This window comes from Nanorana parkeri, unplaced genomic scaffold, assembly GCF_000935625.1.
Source record: "Nanorana parkeri isolate BGI_ZX_2015 unplaced genomic scaffold, ASM93562v1 scaffold2512, whole genome shotgun sequence".
NCBI lineage: Eukaryota > Metazoa > Chordata > Amphibia > Anura > Dicroglossidae > Nanorana > Nanorana parkeri.
Genome location: NW_017308780.1, coordinates 81,297 through 96,707, shown reverse-complemented (window position 1 = coordinate 96,707; position 15,411 = coordinate 81,297). Strand labels below are relative to the sequence as shown.

General features: G+C 42.2%; 1 protein-coding gene across 4 annotated transcripts in view; it reads left to right on the top strand.

Annotated features, from left to right (window-relative positions):
- COL6A2 (collagen type VI alpha 2 chain) overlaps positions 1-9,172 on the top strand; it is a 42,616-nt gene extending 33,444 nt beyond the window's left edge. For 2 of the 4 annotated variants that reach the window (XM_018573738.1, XM_018573736.1), the window contains exons 25-28: positions 977-1,129; positions 2,326-2,778; positions 3,142-3,180; positions 8,222-9,172. In XM_018573738.1, coding sequence (XP_018429240.1) covers positions 977-1,129; positions 2,326-2,778; positions 3,142-3,180; positions 8,222-8,820 — 1,244 coding nt within the window. In that variant the 3' untranslated portion in view covers positions 8,821-9,172. Of the gene's footprint in view, positions 1-976; positions 1,130-2,320; positions 2,779-3,141; positions 3,181-6,156; positions 6,659-8,221 lie in introns of those variants that run through there. The other 2 variants (XM_018573737.1, XM_018573739.1) reach the window with 2 other exon arrangements.
- Positions 9,173-15,411: the final 6,239 nt, after the last annotated feature.

Here is a 15,411-nt window from a genome sequence, read left to right as displayed (position 1 = left end):
AGGGGCAGATAGAGGATCCAAGCAGGACTGATGGGGAATCGGAGGTAGGGCAGATGAAGGATCACAGCAGGGGCAGATGAAGGATCACAGCAGGGGCAGATGAAGGATCACAGCAGGGGCAGATGAAGGATCGCAGAAGGGGCAGATGGAGGATGGCGGCAGGGGCAGATGGAGGATGGCGGCAGGGGCAGATGGAGGATTGCAGCAGGGGCAGATGGAGGATCGCAGCAGGGGCAGATGGAGGATCGCAGGATGAGCAGATGGAGGATCTCAGCAGGGACAAGTGGAGGGTCCGCGGTAGGTCCGCCCCTGGTCGGTTTCTCCCCCTGCCGGCGGTGCACTGCTAATGCGGTGCTCAGAGAAGGGCATCAGAGTAGCTAAAGCTTCCCCTGTGCATATAAGACTAAAAAAAATCTGCATTTGTTTAATGCTGAAGCTTAATCTTCTTATATTTTGCCTTCCCTGATTTCTCCTTTTTTAGAAAGTAAGAAACTCCCAGTGTGCAGTGAAATCAGAGTAAGCAATTTCAGTGCAGGGGCATGTACAAATGTACTGAAGGGAAGACGGTAGTTCAGTTAAAAGAACAACTCCTTGCAAAGATGCACTTAACCCTTGCAGTGGGGTTAAGTGCTCATTTGCCAATTGATTATCACAGCGGTCCCTCCAACCTCTCTCCTCCTGCGCTGCAGCGAGGGTATGTCCCTTGGCATCCTCATGTCTAATACACTGTGCGTTGGACGTGATGACTCAAGGACCCTTAGACCACTGCAGTGGAGGGGGAGTGAGGCTCCAGGGACCAGTCTATGAGCAAGCCAGCTTGGGGAATCAGGTGAGTAATGAAAACAAACAGTTAACCCTTGCAGTGCTGTGGTAGCCCCACTGCAAGGGTTAATAACAATTTTGCCTGGAGTTCTGCTTTAAAATAAAATTTTGTTTTTAATTCAAGATTGTATAAACTGTATTTTCCCTTTTTCAGACTGTGAAAAGCGCTGTGGTGCTCTGGACATTGTCTTCATTATTGACAGCTCTGAAAGTATTGGCTACAGCAATTTTACTCTGGAGAAGAACTTTGTCATCAATGTTGTAAGCAGGCTAGGATCCTTCGCCAAAGATCCAGGCTCTGACATAGGTACTTTAATTCAGAACACTGCAGTGTAAGGCTATTAACTATCTGAAAGAGAATCTTGTTTAGATGTATTTATTTCAACATTTAAGTGTGGTTTTTACATAGAACTGCACAGGTCATTTCTTGTTTCAAAGAGAACATTATCACTAATTAAAGGTTATTCCAATCATGACTTGAAGCTAAAGTCAACTTTATTTTTAATAAATGACTCAGAAATATTTATAATATAAAAATACAGGTTTGGCTGCAATACTCACTTCCTCTCCATAGACTTAAAAGTGAAAAACACTCATCCCATAACTAAGCCGACCTGTGGCAAAGAAGCTGTCACACATCGGCTCTATATATCAGGAAGTCAGCGCACACAAATCACCAATAGCTGACTTCCTGATCCTCTCCCTGCAGAGAGCAGTGACTGTCAGTTCCCGCTCCTCGCAGGGATTCTCGCCTCCCCTCTCCGTTCCTTCAACGCTGACTGGGGAGGGGGCGGGCACAGTTTGAGAGGCAGAGTCAGCTGTCAATCAGTCGGGATCCATCCCAGCTGGGGAGTGGCCCTGCGCTCTCAGCCTATAGCAGGCAATAGCCCGCTATATACTAAGTTTTGGGTCACCGGAGGACACAGTATATGCCCTCCAGTGATCCTAAGGAGTACTATGGGCAAAAAAGGTTGCCCCATAATTCCTTTTTTAACCACTCTAGGATTCAGCGCCATTTTAGTCTTTTCATTCTGGATTCACTGAAGTTGTTTGAACCAATAATGCAGAATTATTTATCTGGGATCATAGGTTTTGACCACCTTTTCTGATAGGCATGTATCCTTTAATATGAGGTTTCATACTTTATTATTCACTTGAGTGACTGAGTTCCCCCACAAACTGAAGGGCTAGTGTACATGGGCATACCTGGCTTGTATTTGATGTTTTCAATTGCTTTTGATTTACTTTAAGTTACTTTTGCATTCACATTGATTTGCAAGAGGAAGAAAAGCAATAGAAGTGCCATGATTGCAAGTCCTAAAACAGCTTACCAAAAAATCAGGTGAACTTAACCTTTAAGAGCCCTACTTGATAAAAGAGAATGCATTCTGTCTTTGAAGGGACCAGATATATTTTTGTTATATAAGTTTAACTGAATTGGTGGCTAATTTTGATATAATAATAAAAGCGTATTTGCTAATATAGTTGAATATCACTCTACAGGTACTCGAGTTGGAGTTGTCCAGTACAGTCACGAGGGTACGTTTGAAGCTATTCAGTTAAATGATCCCCGCATTGACTCTCTGTCCAGCTTCAAGGAGGCAGTAAGGCGTCTGGAATGGATTGCTGGAGGAACATGGACCCCATCAGCTCTGCAGTTTGCCTATAATACGCTAATCAGGGAGACGAGACGCAACAAGGCCGAAGTTTTTGCTGTAGTAATCACTGACGGTCGCCACGACCCAAGAGACCCTGATGAGGGTCTGACTTCACTGTGTGGTGTCGATATCACGGTAAATGCAATTGGCATTGGTGACATGTTCAACAAAGAAGATGATCCTGAGACCCTGACTTCCATCGCCTGCAACAACAAAAGTCAAGTCCAGAAGATGAAACTTTTCTCTGAACTTGTTGCTGATGAATTCATAGAAAATATGGAGAAGCGACTGTGTCCAGGTACTTGGAAGATGCATATATGGCATATCCCTACAAACCATTGCATATGTTAGTAAATATATAGCAGTCAACAATTTGTAAGTGTAATCATAGATTTATATAAGGGAAAATAGGCTGAATAAACCAACTATTATAACAGACTAATACAGCACAGTAATGAAACTATTTCCTATTTTAAGAAAAACTATTCCACACACCAGCAATCCTATACATATTTTATATAGCGTATAGAAAGGCACAGTGTAGGCATGGTTTATAACTGATAATATTTATAGAGATGTTAGCAGTAGACTGTAGATACATTTTTCTCAAATGTTTCAATGTTAAATGTTCTTTAACGTGTAAATTTTCTTATCCTTACAGACCCTCAGATTGTGTGCCCAGACCTGCCCTGTCAATCAGGTAATTATAAGTTAAAGGTAATGGGTATCTATCCCATTGTCTAGTAGAATACGTAGTGTTCGGTGTGCTTGTGCAAGTATCGTGAGAAAGACACAGACAGTACAAGGTAATACCTCATGTCCAGTGGCGTAACAATCGCCATATCGACCCAGGCGGCCGCTATGGGGCCCGGGCACAGGGGGGCCTGGCCAGGGCCGCCTGGGTCGTAATGGCATGTGTGGGTGCTGGCAGTCACAGACACAGCTCAGCAGCGGCCACGGCGCATTTCTCCTCATAGCCGCTGCGGAGCTGTGTCAGTGACTTCCAGCCGCTGCGGCAGATGAGGGCTGTGTTCAGAATGGAGGAGGCGGGCCCGCCTCCTCTTACATCACTGGCCAGCGACCTAAGAGCAGGTGGGGCCAGTGATGTAAGAGAAGGGGGGGCCCGCCGATAGCAGAGGAGGCGGGGCCCGGGGACGGAACAGGAGTCGGGGCCCGGCGACCACAGAGGCGGACAGCGCTGACAGGTAAGAGATCTTAGACCCTGCAGAGCCCACTATAGAGAGTCTATGGTGGGCTCTGCAGGGTCACTCTCCGCTGGTGCTCTGCAAGTGGCATGACTAGCAATCACGGGGCCCCATACAAAATTTTGCTATGGGGCCCTGTGATTTCTAGTTACGCCCCTGCTCATGTCCTTAACGCCCTCTAACCTTGCATGTTCCTAGATTGTCTCCACAAACATGTGACCTAGAGGGGGGGTTGTTATAAACATCCCTATTTTTTATTTTGCAGCTATTTCTAATTTAAAAGTGACGTTGAATGCTATTTTCCAAAATTAGAGCTGTTTTTATCAGCAGACCATGTTATATAAAGCAAATCTGTGGCAAAATACAATCCCCACTTCCTGGCAGACATCCATGTGTCTGCATGAGTGCTGAGATCCTCCATGGTGCATCCTGTGACCTCGAAACCAGGATATGGAATTAGTGATCATCTTAGGTAGCCAAGGACTCTGGCACTCCCCCTGCCACAAAAAGAAGTGGGAGGTCTGCTTCAATAATAAGTACAAAAGTAATTATAGCATGTGCTGTGTGCTAGAGCAAAGTATGGTGGTACAATCCAACTAGAGTTAAAAAAAAAACAGCAAGCAACCAATAATGCCATTGAGGAGGTGTAAACTTAATTTAGTCAAGTGCAGCCTTACAATAAAAGGTGTAATAAAGCGGTGAACACGTTTTTGGAGGCTGCCTGTCTGGCTGCCACCAGAAAGTTCCTTACCAAGAAATTATTTGCATAGCTCTGCCCACTGTCCTGGCATGAGGAATAATCCCCTTATACATTATTTGGGATATGTGATGGAATGAAACGTGATTATGTTTTATTCTAAGAAGGCTCTACTGTGCTGATTCGGATGGAAGGCTTTTGAATTACTTTTTTTCCCTTCTCATTATATCCTCAATGATAATATTTGCTTTATTTTTATGGCAACATATGACATGCACTCCTGGTAATCATCTCTCCTGTTCATCAGCCAGGCCATACGTAAATCATAATGAAAACCGGAGCACAATAAACTTACCAGGGTTAACGCAGGCATACATTCTTTTCTTGCCTAAAAAGCAAGCTCCCATGGTGCAGGCTTTCTTCTACATTAGGCAAATCATCTTGTTTACATGCTGGGCCTCTTACATGTAAGTGGTGCATGTCTTATAGAGCACAGCACTGCAGTCGTGTCTCCACCTCCCTCTTCTCCAGGCCATTCACAAAATGAAGCCTGGGCCTATGTGTTTTATGAATGGCCTGGAGGAGAGGGAGGAGGAGACACTTCCACAGCATTGTGGTCTATGAGACCTGCAGCACTTACATCTGAGGGGCCCGAAAGTACAGTGGAAGCTGTATTGAATCCTGGCATGAAAAAAAACAAGCAAATTTGCCTAATGTAAAACAGAGCCTGCATGATGGGAGGTTGCTTTTGAAGCAAAGGAATGTCTACCTGCTTTAATCCTGGTAAGTTTATTGTGCACGGAATTAGCCTTTAAAGAAATAAACTGGCAATCTAATTCGCAATGCTTAGAACACTTAGGGGTCTATTTATAAATGCTACATAACAAATTCTGGCACACAGCTTCTTGCTTCGATCCTTTTTTGCATAACAGATTAAATCAGTCATAGCTTTTAATAGCGATTAACCCAACCTGAAATATTTTGTAAATCTTGGGTGAAAGTTGTAAAACTCCCAGGTGACAACATTTATAAATAGACCCCTTGCATCATCTGTGGGTCTGCTTTTAGTACACCTGGACATGTTGTTTTATATTTCAAGGGACATCTGAGCTTTGGCAAAGACTGGCAAACATCTATTTTTCTACTATTAATGCCCCAGTGGTTTATAAGGTCCTTGTCACACTAGAGATCCAGTCATTAGCAGGATTACATATGTAATTGGCAGGATTGTTAAGAAAGAAGAGGGAATCTGCACCTGCACTTTGCATTATTTGCTGAAGAGCAAGATTCTGCAGTGTTTCAATCAGTGAGGGAGTGACGTGTAGGAGCAGATAAGTGTTGCCCACGACAGGATCGCTAGTATGATATGGCCCTAAGGGTGCCTGAGTTTAACAATGACTGCTTAAAATAATTTATGCTATAACTTTACCTTAAGTAATGTTACCTTAAAAAAATAATTGTGACCACAATAATAATGTGAGTATCCATAGCTATATTCTGCTGTACTTTTCTTTTACACAGCTGCTTTTGTTGCAATTTTACTGCATGAGCTAACTACTTTTCTTCTGTTTCTGATTTCTGGGTAAAATAACCATTAATGTAGTCAAAAAAGGTGGCAGTGACATCTTTGCTGAAAAAGAACTCAAGGATAAAACACTAAGGAGGTTATAAAGTAAACAAAAGGCTAAAAGGATTTTTAAATGTTATTGGTCTAGTAACAACTCTCTCAGAGGAAAGGGAGCCCTGACCCTGTCCTTCTGACACTCACTTGCAGGTGGGAAGGGACATAATCCTGAAACTATCGTTAATTACGACCTTAATGAAGAGGGTGTGGAGATCGCCTTTCCTAAAACCATCCCTCAGGTTGCTGAATTCCTTGAGTCCCAGAAGGCGAGTTCCGAGCCCCCAACGCACTCCCAGCTCGTTGCTATGATGGTTTATACGGCTGAGAGAGCCAAGTTCTCCAATGGAAATGAGAGGCAGAAGTGGACTGGGCTGTTTATTGACACTTTTAAAATGGTTCACACAGACATTGTAGGAGACGCAGAAGCTCTCATTGGACTCTGTTAAATCAAAGTGGTCATTCCCCAATTAGCATTGAGGTAGTATATCCCTGTTACAGGTTTAACAGGTGTATGGTTTCGGGTTTGTATTTTTAAATTGAAAAGCATAGTCAGATTAAGGGTTATAATCAAAGTAGAGATATTTATATATAGTTGGTCCTCAGACGGGATTCTGGAGGGGCGCATTATCAATAAATCTATACTGAAGAGTTTGTCTTGTAAATGTTTTGTATATATATAAAATATAATGATTATATATTTGTTTGCATATATTGAAACCTATTTATATAATTTGTTTCTTCCAAGTACCCCTTCTGAAATTACTTGAAATGTTCTTTTTGAATTAAATATTATGATCAGTGGCAAGTGGTTCTGCTGGAATAATTGTATTCCTACTAAAAGTCCACTGTTGACGTCTTAATCTTCTTCTAATCCTTGTATAACACTTTCTGATTCTCTAAATGCAAGCTTCCTTAACAGCTTTCACTTATCAATCTAATTGGGTTCACCAGTTAAAATAGTTATTTAATTATGTAAAGAGTTAAAGAAGCTCTGTCCATAAATTTTAGTTTCCCTCCCAAGTCACATTTTGTTTCTGCTGTCATGAAGTACCTAAATAAACAGTGATGTCCTTTTGTGTTTACACCACCTCTGGTGCCATGCAGTCATTTTAGCTAAAGAGAATTCTAGAATGTGATATTGGAGGCAGCATGGGAGTCTGCTTTATATTTACATGGTCATGGTTCCATGTTTTTTTTTTTATTTTAGTGAGCCTTTGACTCCTTTCAATATCCCCTACATTCCTTGACCCTTACAGTTTAATTGCTGAATTTAGCCACAAATGTTCTGGCTGTGACAGAAATGATCACAGTTTGTCCATTTTGGGGTTTGGTGCTGCTCTAATATTGCTGTCTTAGGCATCAACCCACGAGTGATAAATACAGCCCTGGAAGTACCTTGCTACCTAATGATCAGTCATGGAAGACCTGCCCAATGGCTGATGTGGCAGGAATTGGAATAATGTATTAGATAAGCATTGGGGGCCTGTGAGAAAAGCTGTCTTCAGGGTAAGGAGAATATGATTTATGGCTCCCCTTCCCCATTTGCAATACTTAAATAACAATTTTGACTGGGGATCCTCTTTCAGTATTCATGACATTCTGCCTGTTTTCCAATGCTTTGTGACTATATATTTGTATATCTATATAGATATATATTATGCATGGAAGTAATTGCAGCAGCTTGACTTTATATTGCAGTGTGTACAACTCTCTCTGCATTTTTTTTATTTTTCTGTTGCTTTGAATGTGAAAGGAGAATCCTGTAATTGGTACTAAGTGTTAACGGAGATGCTGCTATAAGGTGGTTAACCGTCCCCCAAGTCTACGATGTAGGTGAGCAAAGTTAGGATATGTGTAGGATAGTCCCATCATTCAGTCCCTCCCCTACTATGAACACAGTTTATGACCAAAGGTAAGTAGAAGTTTTGGATAAGGATCATAGATCCATATGTAATTGTGAGCTTGACCACCAGTTTAAAATGTCTCAAAATGGTCAAAAGAGAGCCCTACGTTTCCCCATACCTTTGGAATCCTCCATGATACTCTATAGGTAATGACACATTTAAGTTACTATATATATATGTCAGTGATCTATCCAGATGTCTTCGCTATAGAAATATAACTATTTGCAGATACCTTAGGATGTAGATCTATATAGTATATATAGTGTGTATATGACCTGTATACATAGTATATATACACCTTTCTTTCACAGAGCTTGCCGTTGCCCAGTGCACACAGCGCCCAGTGGATCTCGTCTTTCTTCTGGATAGCTCTGAGAGAATTGGAGCACAAAACTTCAAACAAGCAGCATCCTTTGTAGAAGAGGTCTCTAGACAACTGTCACTGGCCAAGAAGGATGACGACACAGCCAACGCCCGTGTGGCCCTGCTGCAGTATGGGGGAGAAAAGGAGCAGGCTGTGGCATTCAGTCTTACCTACAACCTGACTGAGATTTCCCAAGGGCTTTCACGTCTCACTTACTTTGACTCATCCTCGAACATCGGAAGTGCCATCATTTATGCCATCAACAACATCCTTCAAGACAAGACCAGAAGAGCAAGGCGATTTGCAGAGACCTCTTTTGTCTTAATCACTGATGGTGTTACTGGTGAGGTGGACCTGAAGGAGGCTGTCACAGCAATGAAGAAGAATAATGTGGTCTCCACCCTGGTTTCTGTTGGAACAGACCTTGACATGCAGGTTCTAAGGGAGCTTAGTTTAGGCGAGAGTGCAGCCATCTTTAAAGAGAAGGAATATGCCAGGCTGGCTGAAAATGCCTTTTTGGACAGATTTGTGCGTTGGGTGTGCTAATTGAGAAAACAGAGAAGTTGTTCCTATTACTCAATGCTCTACAACTATTTTCATTTTTCTTAGTGATGTGTTGAATTCTAGTAAATGTCTGAGCTGAATTCATACATAGGATTCCACACAGGTTGCTGCAGTTTGAAAAGGAGAGATTTAGTTACAGAGCATTGTGTAATGAACAAGTGTGGTCTTACAGGAAGATGTTTAAATAAATCTGGTTTAATTACTGTGCTACTCTACGGATTGACTTATCCACAAGTCGTATAATGGCATTGTAATTAAGAGATCAATTTCTCATGACTTAATAAATCAAGAGTAGATTAATAATAATAAAAATCCAGAAAAACTCAGGGCCTATTTAAAAACATGGTTCAAATGATAAGAAAATATACAGTTACCTATAGTAATCTTCTACCTACTGGGTTTCAGCAGTTAAGAATGCCTCCAAAATTTCATGGACAGTTCCTTTATTGGTAACATGCAGAAAGGGGACCTGGGGAAAGGGGTGTGGTTCAGACCAGATATAGGCATGATTTGAAATATAAAGGGGGCGTATATGTAGATCAGCAAGAGAGCTTAACTGTCATCATTCTGCATGTGAACATATTGGGAGGTATACTTCACTGTAGTAATTACGCTTAGTTGGTTGTTATCTGCAATTATACATCTTTGCTTTTTGTGCCATGTTTTTAAATGAATCCCAAATTGGAGGCAGACATGCAGAAACTTGTAAATGTGGACAGATACTCCAACAATTGGCTATGTGTTTCTTTGTAAAGTTACATTTTGGCAATATGACTGATGAAACACACAGAAGCATAGGGTTAAAAAATGTAAGTCAGGAAAAATGTATAGATCTGCACTCACTTATAGGTTAATACGTATAACTTGTGTTTCTAAAATTGGAAATTTTTTTTTGTTAATATTGTAAGAGAAACATTTTTTCTGTGTGACATGGATAAGGTACTGAACATCAATGCAGCTCACAGTGCACATTTACACATAGTCAGTGTCACTGTTGCTTGTCACACAAATGTGGTGCTAACTGCAGGTCACCTGACATGGTGACCTGAATTTAAACCTGTGGCAGGGGTGGGAATGGGGCTACACAAGAGGGTATTTTTGTACATTGGCAAGGGAGGATGAGGCCCACACGACAGTTTATTGTCATAGGATGCAGAGACTCAGGAATTAATAAACCATTCATTATTATTCCTAGAACTGAACTGACAATAAAATATTCTCCTGTCATACTGTGTCTTTTTTTCTTTTACGTTTACCACCAATAAAAGCATGCTTTCTAGAGTCATTATTAAAAAAAAAAAAACACTTTCTCCATAACTGCGTACAGAATTTGTTAAAATTCAAAGAAACATGGCTAGTCTATTCTCTGAAAATGTTATTATTATTATTAAACGTGTTGTCCATTTTACTTTATATAGCCACCTTTTCTTTAGATCTCATCTCCTAGGTATCCTTTTCAATTTACTTATGCTTACGATCTTAAAGTTGACCTTTACCCCTTTGGCTAAAAATCATCTTCATTAGTTAAACATATTTTTATTTTACTTACGTACAATTTCTTGTTTTCGAACTCCTGGTTCTCTTTGGCAAAAGTGATGTAATTGTGCCCAAGCATTGCATCCTGGGAAGGTTATATCAGCAGTGCATTGCTGGGAAATCTCATCTGTAATCTCACAGGATCTCAGGGAAAGGCATTTTCCTCCCCTAAGATGATGTGCATGATCACATGTGCCAGAGTTCCAGGAAGTAAAGGGAGATGGATTCATCTGCCCTTAGTAAAAAATGGCCACTGTGAGAAGAATGGAGAGGAAAAGAAAAACAAGGTATGCAAACATTAAAAACCGGCACTTATCTATAAGTATGTGTTTGTACATTGTCATCACTAAACATTTCTAAAGGTGTCTGTTGTTATTTTGAAGATATGGTGAAGTTCTTCTTTAAGGCCCCATTCAAATTGGAACACAGTGGCAGTCTACATGTACTCATACTTGAAGCTATTACATGTAGTTTGGGATAGGTGATCAATCATCTATCCCAAACTTCATGTAATAATACCAAGTATGATTACATGCGGACTGCCACTGACAGATGCAGCCATTGTCACCCTGTCATTTACTTGAATGGGTACAGTGGTCACATCTGAACAGGGACACCTGGCCCTCCTGTTGCAGGAAGCCGTAGGTTCTTGCCGCAGGAATGCCAGAACACGCCATGAGAATGCAGCATGGTAGTTTAACTTCTTGAGGTTTAGTAAAGGTACAGATGAACTTTGTCCACTAGGTGAGTATGAACAGCTGTTTCTGCTAAGGAGAGCCTGTCTGGGGCATGATAGATATTCCAAAAATAATTGACAAACACAAAGGGGGTGGTTCTGTATTCTCAATCACAGGGGCTTGTTGAGATTGGCTTAAAGAATTTGTAAAGCCAAAACTTTTTTCTTCTAGTTTCAGAAAAATGAAGGGTTAAAACCGCTATCCGACTATTTTTTGTTGCCTGTGAGAGATTTTCCACTACCTTGGGCACTCTCCCCAGCTTGTTACAGGAACAACTGTCCTCACTGAAGGATTTTCTCTTAAAAGGAGAATTATGAGGCAAGTGATTTTTACTCAGCTTCATAATCTGAGCCGACCTGTGACAATGAAACTGTCACAGGTCGGCTCAGTAGATCGGGAAGTGAGCGAACACATCCTGTCGCTCGCTCACTTCTCGATCTATCCATGCAGAGGGCCATGACTGTCACTCACGGCTCCCTGAAGGGTTTCCCTCCCTCCCCGCTGCGATCCTCCAGCGCTGACTGGCAGAACGGATGGGGGAGGGGGCGGGCACAGCTGGCTCTGCCTCTCGATAGGCAGAACCAGCCGTCAATCCCGCAGCTGGGTGGACCTCGACAGCAATGTCGGGATCCGTTCCGGCTGCGGCATCTCAATAACGCTTTGGGTCACGGGAGAATGCTAGTGTCACGATCTGGGATCAGGCTCAGAGTCCAGCAGCTGAAGCAGCAGGCAATTCGTAGTATAACAGGCCGGGTTTGGTACACAAGCAGAGGGTAGTGGAGTAAGAGCAGGCAGAAGCGTAGTCAGTGAACATGCCGAGGTCAGGAGCCGAAGGTATCAGGTATGTAGCAGGAGACGGAGAGAGTAGTCGGTGAATCAGCAGCCAGGGGTCGGTACACAGGAAGGCAGTTTGAGTAGATTGTAGCATAGAGGGAGCAGGAAGCAAGATCAAGGCAGGAGCACAATAATCTGGCAAAGAGGAAGTGCAGAGGTATGTCTTAAATAGGAAGTTCAAGGGAGGAGCAAGGAGGTCAGAGTTTAGCATCTGATTAGCTATAACTGAGGATACACAGAAGATCAGGCAAGGAGCTACCCAAGGTGCTTAGGTGGCTCAGCAGGTAGAACCACCGCCAGCTACAGCAGAGGCTCTGGGTTCAGACCTGGTTCCTGACAGCTAGTTTGTGTTCTCCTGTGACCCTTAGGAGAGCTATGGGGAAAAGCCCTGACCCCATAGTTCTCCTTTAACTCTGGTGACAAGCCAAGATGTTTGGTTTTCCCTTTAATTTATGTACCAAAGACAAAGGTCACCAAGAGGAATAGAGGTGTGAATCCCCCCAGCAGGGATATAGAACTTGAAAAAAGTCTAACCCTTACCCACTTTTCAAAACTAAAAAATGCCTTGACATACACTTTAATAGATAAGAAAAATAGAAAGTGCTTACCTCCTCTGTCCAATATGCTGTACGGAACAACGGAGTTGAACCATGACTGTCACTCCTTCTTATAGAACATCTTGACACAGCACACAGTTATGGATCCTTCACAAAATTATTTTTTATTACATCGAGGCATTAGGGCATAACACTAGTCATGACAAATTTGCAAACACGTTTCACTCTCTTTGTGAAGGTTTTCATTTATCCAGGTCATTGTATAGCTATTAGTAATTGGATACATTCTACTTGACTTGCTCTATAATGTAGAAGAGGTGTTTTTACTGCATAGTTACATCTTTCCTGATACTCATTAGAGCTCAGGAACTTAGTTGGATGAGTAGTAAAACATCTTCAACATTACAGAACAAGTTCAGATGAACTACTGACAGCTGCAATTTTCAGTTATTTTTCAATTCAGTTATATCTGCAGCACCCCTGTCACTTATGTTGTGGCACTACTGGATTTAGTATTTATTTCAGGACTGTGGTCAGTCTGGAAGTTGAGTATTCTAAATTCTGCAGGTTTTCACCTATACCTGTTAAATTGATTGTTTCCCCCTGTTGCTGGATGGGCTTCAGCATACAGTGTGGGAGGATCAATTAACAGATTACGAATATGCATTTGACTCTTACCAATCCCTGGGCAAGGCTCACTCAGAGGTATGGCTGGGTGAAGGTGATAAATATTTGGGAGCACTTTTCCAGAACTCCCTCCCCAGGGGCATCTCCCGGGCCTGAGGTCTGTGGGCTTGTAAGATGTCTGGCATGGGCCTTAGCATATGGCATGTGCTGGGGGCTCAGAGGCCTAAGATGCTACTGGACAGAAACCCGAAGAATGTTGGGCTGGAAGAATCGGCTTACTGAGGAGCGTTGCAGAGGAGCTGGTGAGAGCTGCCGTCTAGACCCTGTAAGAGATTCCTCACCCTTGACTCAGGTACTATACAGAAGAGAAGAAGCCAGTTGGTGCACTACAAATACTGTGTCTGCTCTCTGAGTCATAGATTAATTCTGGCTGCTTTCTGTTGCAAGAGACTATTTTGGTCCCTCTCATAGGACCTGTTGCTCTTGCTGTTGCTACTAATGAATACACTGTCCTGCTTTTTTGTTCTTTGGGTATCCTGCAACCTTAACCCTCTTTCCTGAGTTACTACTGAGCAATAAATACTAAAAAAAAGACCCTACGACTTGAGCCTGTTTTATCCTAGAAGTGTTGGTGTTGCTGGAGCTGAGAAAAGGGGTCGGTGGCTGCAAAACAGGTTGGAGAACCCTAAGTTATTCCAGCAGCTCCTTCGGGGGTGAGCGTCACATATCTATACACTGTTAGTTATTATCTGGTTTTAAATGTTTTTTCATCATCAGCCTATTTCAGGCCATTATCTTTTCAAAATCTACACTGTAAAGAACAGTTTTACCTTTACACTGTGTACTCTTCTAAACAACATCTGAAAGCAATTACAAAACAAAGTACATAGAACCTGTCACACATGTATTTATACATATTGTATACACAGTGAAATCCATCAGAAATCAGTGTGGCATATCATTATCTTAAAACATGCTATTAATTAAAAAGTTTCTTTATTTGCATATTTGTTAATTTACAGAGATATCAAGTTTATTGAAAGTCACATTATCAAATATATACTGTATATATGTCAGACATGAAGATTTTTTTGATTTAGGAAAGGTGATTTAATCCTAAGTGAATGGCGAATGCTCCAGGTAATGGTCTTTGTAGTGCTGCGCTTATCGCCGGGTTATCACTCTACATCTACAAAAGGAATATAGTGGAAAGTGCTTTAGACATCAGTAGTTTCAGGACAAAAAACGCCTTTAATGAGCCTTATTGTTAACATTAAAAACAAACTACAAATCAATACTTTCTGTTTTATTTGTATTTATTTTCTTGAATTACCTGGGCATATGCCATTTAGCAAAATACCAAGTAAGCAACATTAGATGGAAGCTGCCTTTCTCTCTCTCACCTCAGGGCCAGTTATGCCTCCACCAGTAAAAACTGGCATGCAGTCTAGGAAGTAGAAGTAGTAGCTTCCATCTGAGGCTTCTCACTCTGCCACTTGGGTATTTTGCATAATTATAGATTGCCCTTTATCTTAAACTTATGAGTTTTGCCTCTTCTCAAATTTTCAACCAGGTAGCCCAGTTTTTGGCCTCTTTATCCTATGGGGAAGTTTCACTCCAGCAGATGTACACACACAGACTGAAACTCCATGATGGTGCTAAGAATTGAGGAAGCAGCTGTCAGGCAGAGCTGTGATTTTATAGTATAATGCTTCCTTTGTGATGTCAAAATATGGCAAAAAATAGGAGTAGACAAATTGTTTGGAGCTACCGTAGAACATAAGAATTAGGGTTTCAAAGGAAATGTTGCTTGTAAATATTAAAGGAGAACTATGGGGTCAGGGGTGTTCCTCATAGTTCTCCTTACGGTAACGGGAGGACACAAACTAGCGTCCTCCCTTCACCCTAAGCTCAGTATACCACGAGCTACAGAGACGCCGCACTGAGACGCCGCAGCCGGAGCGGATCCCGACATCAATGTCGAGATCCGCCCAGCTGCGTGAGTGACAGCTGGCTCGGCCTATCTAGAGGCAGAGCCAGCTGTACCCGCCCCCTGCCCCGTCCGTTCCACCAGTCAGCGCTGGTGGATTGGAGCGGGGAGGGGGGAATCCATCCCCTCCCCTGTCACGGCAGAGAGCCGTGACAGGATCGAGAAGTGAGCGAACACGGGTATGTGTTCGCTCACCTCCCGATCTACTGAGCCGACCTGTGACAGTCTCATTGTCACAGGTCGGCTAGAACTATGAGGTGAGTGAAAAGCACTCACCTCATAGTTCTCCTTT